General features: G+C 39.4%; 1 protein-coding gene across 1 annotated transcript in view; it reads right to left on the minus strand.

Annotated features, from left to right (window-relative positions):
* Positions 1-7,449: 7,449 nt before the first annotated feature.
* Positions 7,450-12,637, minus strand: part of Eif4g (eukaryotic translation initiation factor 4 gamma) — a 163,969-nt gene continuing 158,781 nt past the window's right edge. Inside the window, 1 exon segment of the mRNA NM_001167859.1 lies at positions 7,450-8,095. Coding sequence (NP_001161331.1) covers positions 7,908-8,095 — 188 coding nt within the window. The 3' untranslated portion in view covers positions 7,450-7,907.

The following is a 12,637-nucleotide window of genomic DNA, read 5'->3' on the forward strand; positions in this document are numbered from 1 at the left end:
TCTCAGCAAAATCCAATTGAGCAAGAACCTCTTCATCTGAAAGATTATTTTTCTTCCCAGAAATAAACTTTGATTGTTCCTTAGCGATGAAGTGATGAGGTATCAACTTTTCTAGGCTAGAACATAAAGTTTCAATAAATTCTTGCGATGTTAGGCATTGTTTTATCAAAGTGTATCTATCGGTTGATTGCCACGTGCTGAAGATGACTTGATCAATATTGTGCTCATCCATAATGTTCTCAACGTAATTAGAAAACTTTTGAATGTCCGGACAAAATTTGCATTCATTCAAATAACAACTTGGTTTGGGATCCTCACATAGATCGAAATTCAAACAACTTTATAATTCTTCAGAATATTGTTTGAGATTTTTTCTATATTAACTGCGTCAATCATCGCCTTAAAATTTTGGTGTATCGTACATACACATACATTGTGTGTACCAGAGGATCCTGCAAAGACACAACATTTTAGTCTCAGTTCCGCAAACTTGGTAAGCCCAATCGGATGTTCAGGAAACTGTTCTTTAAATTGATTATGAAGGTTCTTAATATCAGTAAGTAATAATCTTTTCTGCACTTTTATTTTTTCACCATATAAATAAATACTGACGGTATCTTTTTTATTTGGCATAATTCTGCTGTTAAAATCATTTTCGTAAAAATCTTCAACTTTCTGAGTAGTTTCTGCAGGTAATGTTTTTCCACGTTTTGCAACAGGAGAAGCCAAAACTCTATCTGATTCTCTTAACTGTTTTGCTTTACTAGCCATTCTGTGAGACACACCAAATTGGTTCATAATTTTACGTATTGCTCAGTGTTCGGGCAAAATAGTAAGAATACTGGCACGTAATGGATCGTTCTCTGGCAGGGATTGGAATTTGTTGTTAAGTCCAGTTAAAATATCTGTAAGATCATCTTGCATAGGTGCATCCGTGTTTGAAACCGAAGGTGAGTCAGTCTCTGATTCAAAATCAACACTCATACTGACGTTTGGAGATGAAAAATCATGTAGTTTGTAAAAGGATTTTCTACATGTATCACAAATCAGTGAAGATGTTGTATAATGAGGATAGACATCTTGAAATTCTTTGGAGATCTTCCTAAGAGATTTGCTGTGTCCTGTATTAATATCAAATGGATTAACGCATCTATCGATACGATATTTATTCGCAGGAGAAGACATTGTTGTAGGATATGAGAAAGCACAACCAAAACAAAAAAAATGTTAGAAATAACAAAATTACGGCTAGTACAGTTGAACAAGGAGATGCCGATAAAGTAATACTCACTCAACAACTGCCTTAAAAAGGATGTTAAAGAAGAAGTCGCTAATGTATCTATTAATGTACCTATTAACTATCCTAAAAAGGACTGTTGGAGAAAAAGTCGCCGATGAAGAAAGCATTCCTTGAAGAAAATATTCCTTTCTATGGGTTGCTAAACGTGGGAAGGGGTTTGGGGCGTAGGTAAAAAAGAGGGATGAAATAAATCACTTGAAAGCAATAAATTCCTTTGCCACAAAACAGTTTTATTTGCTGAAGTCTTTGCACAAGTTGTCATTGGACACGAGCAGTGTACTTGCAGCATTAGGCTGTTGGAAGAGGGGCGAGGTACAGCGCTGGACCCGGCCTCCTTATGTGCCCTCCGCGACGCTACTTCACTTGTGGGTAATGCGCAGCCGCCTAGCGGCGCGCCGCAGTGATACGCGCTGCAGCGTGCGTGGCGTGTTCGACGGGTTGCGCGTTAGCAGGGGCTTTTCGCCAGAGAGCCTGCGGGTGGGTTATGACAAATATCCGCCAGTTTATATTGGCCATATTGAATTTTGAAATTTCGAGGTTAAAATAAGATTCAGCGGCCCCTTAAACTCCCATACCGATACTTTAAACTGATTTAAAATCGTTCATTGCGGTAAAATAGTTTTGGTGGTTGTATAATGTCCGCCATTTTGGATCGGCCATTTTGGATTTTAAAATTTCGAGGTTAAAATAAGGTGCAATGGCCCCAAAAACCCTCATATCGATACTTGAAAGTGATCTAAAATCATTTATTGCGGTAAAATTGGTTTGGTGGTGGTATAATGTCGGCCATTTTGGATCCACCATTTTAAATTTTGAAATTTCGAGGTCAAGCTAAGATTCAATGACCCCGAAAACCCCCATATCGATACTTTAAACTGATCAAAAATCATTTGTTGCGGTAAAATGGGTTTGGTGGAGGTATAATGTCCACCATTTTGATTCCGCCATTTTTAATTTTGGAATTCCGTCAGCATTGTCAATAATATGTCCTATCATGAGTTGTACATACTTTTTGGTGGAATATTTCACCAATTAGAACATTTTTACTATTGTTCTTGTTGAATGTGCTATGAAAACGTGGGTTTCAGGCTCCATATTTTATGCGCCACATTGGATTTTTGAAAAGGCCAGAACTTTTTCAAAAGCCCTTGACCAGACGATCATTTTGAGACCTCAAACGTCTTGTTAGGTTAACCCAAATTTTGGGTGCACTGATGGTCCGGTTGACGTGAAACGTCCCATATATATAACACACACTGTAACGAGGTGCGAAATGAGGCAGATTCACGCATCGTTGAAACGCGACGTTGCGCAAGGGCGAAGCAAGATTCGGGACCTCGGGTATAAGTCGCGGTCCGTCGGACAGACAGATAGCTTCTGGCCAGAATAGCGAACGCGTCAGCTCTCGGGTGTAAGACTAAATCGAGCGACAACCGATAGCGTGCGAGAGAATGAGAGTGTATGCGTGATCACGAGAAAAAGACGTCCAAGTCAACTCCTGCTACGAGAAGTAAGGACGACCTGGCCTGTCGATCAGCGGCCGAACAAGAAGACGTCGGCTCCAGCGAGTGAGCCAGCAACACCACCGGCGCAGAGTGTGTGTGAGTGTGTGGTGTGTGTCTACCGAGAACGGCGACTGTGAGTAAGTAGGGCTGAGCCCTTTTTCTGTATCGCGTCAGCAGTAGCAGCGGCTACAGCTTTGCGACTTGGTGCAGCGGCGCCGAGTAGCGGCCTTCTCGTTTGCGCGCGTACGCTTCGCGGGATACTCTCCACGCCGAGTCGACATTGATGTGACTCGGCGCACATTTGTATAGAGAAAATATTGGCCGCACAATATATCATTATTTTGTTTCACTTTAATCGGGACTAGTTTCATTTTCCTGAGTTGTTCTCTCCCGTTCCCTCCGTCCTCATCGCGAATAACGCCACTTCCGCGGGCGTCGCAACAAGCGGTTGCGACGCAAAACTGCGAAGCCGGCTCCGCACAGGAGAGTGCCGAGAGATATCACATGTGGGAACACGTCGTTCGCGAAGCAGCTCTCGCAGCGAGCTGCGTTGAAACGCGGGTAAATCTCAGGCGTTGAGAGAGTTCTCCGCCGCACCGAGGAATTGTGTTCCGGTCGGATATTGCCGAGTTTTCCCTGGAAATTGAACCCCGTTACAACACACACGCACGCACGCATTCACGCACGCCCACACACATACACATTACCTACTAATCTAGTACACCCGCAAGGCGGAGGTTGACGTAGTCATTGCGTGCGAACAATACAGGGACTTAGACGAACCATCGTGGGATACGGACAGCACTGGCAAAGGAGCAATCTGGGCATGTGGTGACGTTGCTTTCCAGGAAAAAATTACCAACCGTGAAGAAGGATTTGTACGCGCGAAGGTAGCAGGTATACATATTTATAGCTGCTACGCTTACCCTAACGCGCCAATCGAGCAGTTTGAACAACTGCTGGATCTGCTTGTACAAGATGCGGTAGGAAGAAAACTGCTACTAATCGCAGGGGACTTCAATGCTTGGGCCGTAGAGTGGGGCAGCCAAAGGACAAACCAAAGAGGGCGAGTGCTACTGGAAGCATTTGCTCTACTAGACTTGGTGCTAGTCAACCAGGGTAGCACGTACACTTTTAAAAGAGGAGACACAGGATCTATTGTAGATCTGACAGCTGTTTAATTGACACAGTTGAGACATGGACTGTGAGTGAACACTACACAAATAGCGACCACCAGGCCATAATAATGGAGCTGGGTAAATCGAGACAGGGATCCAGCGAGAGTACAAGGACCAATAGAATCGGTTAGAAAACGAAGGACTACGATAAGGTGATGTTTCTGTTTGCATTGGAAGGAATGCAGTTGATAGGATCGGCAAGCAGTAAAGCTAAACAGGTGCCGGAAAATATCACCCGAGCCTGCGACGCTGCTATGCCGAAAAGAGTTCCCAACCGAAAACGGCCACCAGTATATTGGTGGAACAAGGAAGCGGAGGCTGCCCGTAGCGAGTGTCACCGGACCAGGAGGCTGGAATAGCGGGCAAAGAAGAAGTACTATAGAACTGGAAGAGGACAGGAAGCAGTCGATATCTGCAACCAAGAAATGAAGGACGCCAAGCGGAAACTAAAGAAGACAATTTCGCGACAGCAAATGACGGTGTCTTAAGGAGCTACAAGACGAGGTCGACCAGGACCCCTGGGGTAGACCATATAAAATAGTAATGAAGAAGATTAGGGGAAGCTATGTACCCCCTCCTAAGTGCCCGGAATTATTAGAAAAGGTTGTGACTACACTGTTTCCCAGGCAGCTGGATGAACCGTGTATTACGGAAGCCGAGGTAAACGAGGAAAATATTCCCCTCATTACGACGGACGAGGTGCTAATTTCCTGCAAGAGAATAGGAAACAACAAGGCTCCAGTATTAGATGGCATACCCAATATCGCATTGAAGCATACTAAGCCCTGCCAGAGGTCTTTGTAGACTTGTACAACTCATGTCTCAAAGAGGGGATTTTCCCCATGAACTACTACTGCATACCCAATATCGCATTGAAGCATACTAAGCCCTGCCAGAGGTCTTTGTAGACTTGTACAACTCATGTCTCAAAGAGGGGATTTTCCCCATGAACTGGAAGAAACAACGCCTAGTGCTACTACCAAAAAGCAAGAAACCACCCGATGATGCTGCAGCGTACCGACCACTTTGCATGCTAGACACCTCGGGCAAGATCCTAGAACGCATAATCTGCGTCAGAATGGATCAGGCTATAGAAGACATTGGATGACTTGCGGAACACGAATATGGCTTCAGGAAGAAGCGTTCAACCCTGGACGCGGTAGGATTAGCGATTGACACGGCGCGATCAGCGATAGCAGGGAAAAGATGGAACGGCGGAAGAAAGGAGTACTGCGCCATCGTTACACTGGATGTCAAAAATGCATTCAACTCGGCGAAATGGAGTAAGATTCATGAGGCACTCCGTAAGCAGGATGTGCCTCTATATATAAGAAGGATGATGTCTGACTATTTGAAGGACAGAATCTTATTATATGACACCGAGAACGGCACGGAGAGCTATGAAGTAACAGGAGGCGTACCCCAAGGATCAGTGCTTGGCCCACCTATTTGGATATCATGTATGATGGGGTACTAAGACTGGAATTACCCAAAGGGGCAACAGTGGTAGGCTTTGCTGACGATATTGCAGTAATGGTGGTAGCGAAGCACAAAGAAGAATTGATAGACATTGTCGAGGAGTCCATTCGTATAATACACGAATGGCTAGCAGAAGCAGGGCTAGAACTGGGCAGTCACAAAACCGAAGCTATCCTTATTTCTAGTAGGAAGAAGATGGAGACAATAACACTGACGGTGGGTGGACATGAGATTGTCTCTCAACCGACCCTCAAGTACCTGGGCATCACCATCGATGCAAGACTAACATTCAAACAACATCTCGAAGTAGTAAGCGATAAAGCAGCAAAAGTTGGCGCTGCTTTATCGAAGCCAAATGCCATGTAGGAGGGCCAACACAGAAACGAAGGTTGCAGTTGGCCAGTGTAATCACATCGAGTATATTGTACGGGGCCCTAATATGGGCGGATGCTATGTTGGTGAAAAGTTACGCAAGAAAGCTATCGACCGTGTACCGGAGAAGTGCATTAAGGGTTGCATCGGCTTACCGTACGGTATCGGACGAGGCGGTCTGCATTATAGCAGGCATGCCGCCTACCGACCTTTTAGCAATGGAGAAGAAGGACATATTCGAGGCAAAGAGATGGATTAATGACAACACTCAGAGTGAAGTTTGTGCCTCCGCCAGGAAGCAGACAATGACCGAGTGGCAAAAAAGATGGAATTCCAGCGACAAAGGGCGATGGACACATCGCCTTATTCCAAGAATAGCGGACTGGATGGAAAGAGGACATAGGGAAGTCAATTACTACCTCACACAGTTTTTGACGGGGCACGGATGCTTTCGGGCGTACCTACATCAATTTAAAATAGAGGACCATCCAAACTGCCCAGTCTGTTTGGACGCTAACGAAGATGTAGAGCATGTCTTTTGTGAATGCTCACGATATCAGCAGGAGCGAGAAAATCTTGAGGGCTACCTCCAAACCAGAGTTACCCCTGAGTCTATAATGGAAGCATTACTGTCTTCAGAGGAAGGATGGAAGACGGTAAACAGTTATGCCGCGGACATTCTTAAGAAGGTCAGGAAAGACGAAGAAGGAAGAAGGAAAAGACAAGATGAAATATCCGAGTAAAAAGTCGCCAGACGAAGTCCATTAAGTCGCTAAGACAAAACGCTCCTCGGACTGATGCAGAGGAACGTAGGTCCTAGAATCGAGCTCTCACTCCCCTACCCGATGCAGAGGAACGTAGGAGCTAGGGTTGAGTACCTTTAAGTGCTCCTCAGACCGATGCTGAGGAACGTAGGTAACTGAGTTGGAGCCCACACTCCCTCACCCGATGCAGAGAAACGTAGGTGTCGGGGTTGAGTCTGTCCAGAAGATGACCGGACGATGCTGCAAGAAGTATACGGCCGGACGATGCTGCAAGAAGCAGACGACTGAATGATGCAGAAAGAAGAAGACGGGTTTGACCCTGAACCCCTAATCACTTCGGTGGATGGGGGAAGTATGGAAATGTCAAACCCTAAAGAAGAAGACAACTAGGCTAATTAACGGGCCCCACGGAAGTATTGTTTGACGATAGTACCTGTGGGGATCTGGTGTCGGAGGGCCACTTGTGCAGAGCTTGCTCTGCCTACGCCACATAAAATACACACACACATATACACATCATTACATACACATATATATCTATACACACACATGTGTGTGTATAGATCTCTATAGCGCCAAATTAAATTATTGTTCTGGCGTTCTTTTTTTGGTCTTCTTCTTTTATAAACGATGTTCACCTTGTTACATAGTCGCCATAAATTACCCACTTGCGTAAATAAGAAAGACTTTCAAGAGGCTTGCTTCGCTCGGGCAGCAAATTCTCACCGACGGAAAGAATCAACTTTACTTTCTTGTTGCATGATGCACTATTTTTGCCCTGATTTTTAGGCTAAAACGTGGTTACTTAGGTTGACTGTAAAATAAAGAAAATGTTTACAATTATAAATAAGTAAACTTCAGATTGGTTCACTTTATTTATACTTTAAATCATTATTATTCAATCATATATCATTTTCCATGTCTTTATTTTAATATCATATTAATTATTTATTAGTAAATCTTTATTTCCATTATGTATAGCGTATCTCAAATACGACTGATAAACTCGTACGTTAATATTTATCCGTTTCTAGAATAAGTAAATTATTTGTTTAGCTTATTCTTTACTTTTTAGGCTATATTACACGTACTTCTGCACATTTGTTTTATTTTTTGCTAACTGTAAATTATATTTATATTGAAAAACCATCTGCGATTTGGCCTCTTTTAATTTATGACATATACCGTGTTTTAAGTCTTATAATAACTTTGTCATTCAAAGACATACAATATAACAAAAGACTTGGTCTGATAATACAAGAAATAACCTGTAAATTTCTAGAAATCAACAAAAATACAGATCTATATTTCACGCTTCATCTCCACTTGATATATCATCTCCTTCTTTCAACGGAATAAAAAATGACTTTAACGTCAGCAGTGCTACGGATTTTCCTTCTCTTTCCGCTGGATCCTTATTTGATTCCCAGGTTAGAAAAGCTTCATTTGAAAGAACGTTATTTTCCAACAAATAAGTCATAATTTTGAGCAGCAAACCTGAAAAAATATTATTCATTAAAATTTCAAAATTTATAGCAAAACCAATTTGCGATAAATGTTTTACGAACAGATTTTAAGTTTTTTTACAATTAATTGTTTATCAATAAAAATGTCTCACCCCCCGGACCGTTAGTTTGTCAAAAACTAAAGGAGACGAGTCATTAGTAAGAAAAATAAAGTTTGTGTTTTGGTATGTTTGCTTCCTTCCTAAGGGAGCCTTGTAATTTAATTTTTGGAGTCAGTGTAAAAACATTTTAGGCCAGGCTGTAGGAATTTAAAACTGCCTTATTGTGAAATAGTTTGTTGCAGCAAACCGATTGTGCTATCATGTAAAGGATAATAAGCAGATGATAAGGTATATGTTTTTCACTCGCATTTCCGTTCCTTATTGTTAGTTAAAGATAGGTAGAATAGAAATATCTACAAAATGAGACGTCACATGCCTCAATCGGATAATTAGGTCCTGAGATAATTAGGAAAAACCGGAAAATTAGGCGTTTTTTCGAAAATTCATGACTTTGTTATTTTTTGAGCTGGAGCACTAAAATTTTAGGAAAAAGTACCTAAAAGCATGCGAAAAATCGTCGTTAAGGTCGCAGAAATCGTCCGAGCTTGCGCTCGCAGTCGAGTGGTGGGGGACGGAGCAGCGGCGGAGACGCGTATATATAGTAATAGAGACGTGCGGCGCGCACGTTGCCTATTTTTGCATTAACATTTCGCAGCATCTACTACAGTTATTTAAATGATTTTTGCTTCCTTCCCAAGGAAGCCTTGTAATAGTAATTTTTGGAGTTTGTGTAAACATATGTAGGAAATATGTTTTGAGGCATTTTAAGTCGAAGAATAGTGTTTTTAAAAATGTCAGTATGGATGTGCGTGTGTTCGTTCGTTCGTTCTTTCGTATCGCCTCTAGCACAGCTTCTACTCAGTGGATTTTAATCCACCGAGTCTAATTTTCTTTGTTTTTACTAGTACATAGCCGGATAACAGTCCGTTTTTACATCTTCTGGACCCATTTTTTTAATATCAATTTTTTAGTTTTAAAATTTCAGTTTTTTCTAATAAAGTTATTGGAAAAGTTGATTAAAGTAACTTGCTTAACATCTACCTGAAAGAGAATAAAATTACCTATCTTTTTACTGCGGAAAATTTATATTATTGTTCGTCGTTTTTTTATTACATACCATAAAGCGCAAATTATTGAAATAGTTTTAACTCAAAAACGAAATTTTAAATCTTTCTTAAAAAAATCATGATTATTGAAAGTTTTTAGGACTATACTTCACTTTAATTTTGTCATTTCATGGGGCAGATCCTGACAAAAACACCAACAACTGAAAAAAGTCGTTTTTCGACGTGACGCGGTAATTGGAGTAAAAAGGTATTAATCAAGTTCAAATTTTGGATTTAGTAAGCATTATATAGCACTTCGATCCCTATGTTTAGGTTGTTTACGAAACCAGTTAGTTTCAAAGATATTAAGCTTTAAAATTTGTTTTTCTCACCCTTTGCATAACTGAAAACTCCATCGTTTATATCTCTAGCGTCCTCACAGTGGCGGGTGGGTTAAGTAATTTTAACTCCAACGTGCGGGTACATGGCAATTGGCGTTCACGGCTACCTCAGACATACTGCCATCTTGCGTCAGTATTCGCAAACGGCGACAGCAACGCCAGCGGTGCGGTGCGTATACGGCTACCAGGGGTATACCAGGGGTATACCGGAATTACCCGAGGGTATACTGAGGATACTCGAGAATATACCGAAGTTACCCGAGCAACAAATTATGTCATGTAAAAATGCTCTACAGCTTGGCCTATGTAGTGAGTGTTTTGATGCATTTTTAGTCAAAAAAATAGTGTTTTCAGGAAATGTCCGTACGGATTTATGTGTGTGTGTGTGTGTTCGTTTGTATACATCTGTATTTTAGCTTCTATTTCGTGGATTTTAACCTGACAAGTCTAATTTTCTTAGTTTTTACTAGTACATAGTGGGAAAACAGTCCGTTTTTACATTAAATTCTAAGTCATTTCATGGGGGTAGATTCTGAGAAAAACCTTAAAAACTGGAAAATTTGTTTTTAAGTTCAAAATTTGGATTTAGTTAGCACTATATAGCACCTTGATCATTTTCTTTGGGCAGTTTATGAAACCAGTTAGTTTTAAAGATACTAAGGTCCAACAATTTTTTGCTCACCCTGTATACCCGAGAACTGAAAACTGCATTGCTTACATCTCAGCTTGTATTAAATGTAATATAATCTACCCGGGCTTAATGTTTCTGTTTTTTATACCAATGCGTAAAAAAAACAAGATTTTCAGTCTGGTTTTTTTCATGGCAATTTTAGACGCATTCCACGAATCATCCTAACTATTACAACTCGAAAACTTAAGGTCAAACCTTTCTAAAAAAAAAACATGATTACCCAAGGTTATTAGAACTAGATACCACTTTCATTTTAAGTAATTTCATGTTCCAGATCAGGAGAAAAACACCAAAAACTGAAAAAAGTCGTTTTTCTATGGCACACGATAATTGAAGTAAAAAGGCAAATGCATAACTAAAAACTGCATCGCTTGGATATCAGATTAACAATTATATTCATGCGAGAGAAAGGAAGGTATAAAGAATTATAATTAATTATGTATATGTAATTGATTAGAAATAATTTTAAACTTAAGGATTGGAATAATCACCATAAGCGAAGTAGTGATTATTCCAATTCTAGAGTTTAAAAATGCAACGAGCATTAGAGTCTTCGATTATTATAGAAATAATTATATCTATCAAACGAAAAGGGACCAAAACTTTATGGAATAAAATATGGAAATGTATATGAAATAAAAACAATTTTGATATTAAAGCAATACATAATGTTGAAGTAAGCTACGTGCCAAAGAGTTGGCAGCAGTTTTTTATTATAGGCTCTATTTATCGAAATGTAAACTCTTTAACCCTGGTAGAAACGTTTGCGACTTTCAGACCAATTTTTTGAAATGCCGAACGAACTGACCAAAGAAGCGGGTATTTTACGCACTTTTACTGTTCTGAGACTGGGCAAAACTGGTGTATTTTGAAATAAAAATATTTATCAGATCATTATAATATTAATTAAACAGAATACTACTGTCTTTTATAAATTATCATAATGCCAATATCAAAATTGAATAACCAGTTATTATTCGTTAAAAACGGTAAATTCTATAACTATGTTTGAATATAAGTGGTAGTCGAGGATGGCGTAGGCGCCTGAGACGGACACTAAAGCACAAACATCATCTGAGCCTGGTATAGCACATTTATCCCTCCTCGTTGTTCACTGCATTTTTTATAAAAAGTGTAGAAAAAAGATAATTTTTTGTTGCCTATGAAGTAAATTGAGAATGGAGCTTATCGATTCGTCCACTACAGATATATATATATATATATATATGTGTGTGTGTGTGTGTCTGTGTGTGCCTGTGTGTGTGAAAGACTTTCACGATTTTTGAATTAAAAAATTTTAAGAATTTTACAATAATTTTCAAGTTTACACGAAAAATCATTCATGCATATGAACAAAAATTAAATTTTGATGGACTAATATTCCCAGTTATACCAAAACAAGTGCCTAAATTAAAAAAACAAAATAATATATCTATTATTATTTATATTTTGAAAAAGTATAACAAAAAATTTTAAGTTTTGCCAGTTTATATTACCAAACATTAATAAATGTCTTATATCAACCTTTTTCTTAGACAAAATCGCTACTCAAATGATGATGATGATGATGATTTTATGTTGAGTCATTGTCTGGATATCACAGTTACAGAGGAAGTGAGCCTGTGAAATAGTTTGTCAATGAAGGTATGAATTTAACGAAGCAAGTTAACAAGATTTTTAAAAATGTTGCACCTATGCAAGTATTAACAGGAGATCAACAGCAAGCTTTCCAAACAGACAAGTATGTCACATTTGTGAAAAATTACTTTGTGAAAAACGTGTAAGAGATCATTGCCATTTTACTAGCAGGTAATATATGAAAATTTATAGAAATGTATTATGCATATACTTAAAAAAACCGCTGCCAAGTCATTGGCACTTAGCTTCCTCCTATTCCGCTAGTGGAAGTTTTGACTATTTGAGAGTTTAGATGCATGTACTCTATATGAGTCAATCAGGTAGAGGGGTGTGGTGTCAGTTAAAGGGGTGAAACGAAAAATTTGATTATTATAACTTTTCCTCTAGGAGGAAGCTATATAGGAAAAATTAAAATACAAATAGTAAAATTTGATATAATTTTATTAATAAAATTTATAACCTTAGATAAACAATTTTTTAGTATAGCACTGTGTTTATTATGCAGGACAAGAATGTTAAAAAAATATAAGAAAACATAATTTGCCTTACGCGCCATGCATACGTGTATGTGTAATATAATCTAAGTTTTTATGAAGCTCCTTAATTTAATGTAGATTATAGATGCATTGCTTTTTTGGAATTTTTCTGTTTATTCGCCTTAGTTGTTTTTTTGCTTTGTATAACTGGAAAATTAGT

This window comes from Nasonia vitripennis (assembly GCF_009193385.2).
Source record: "Nasonia vitripennis strain AsymCx chromosome 1 unlocalized genomic scaffold, Nvit_psr_1.1 chr1_random0002, whole genome shotgun sequence".
In the NCBI taxonomy this organism is placed as follows: Eukaryota; Metazoa; Arthropoda; class Insecta; order Hymenoptera; family Pteromalidae; genus Nasonia; species Nasonia vitripennis.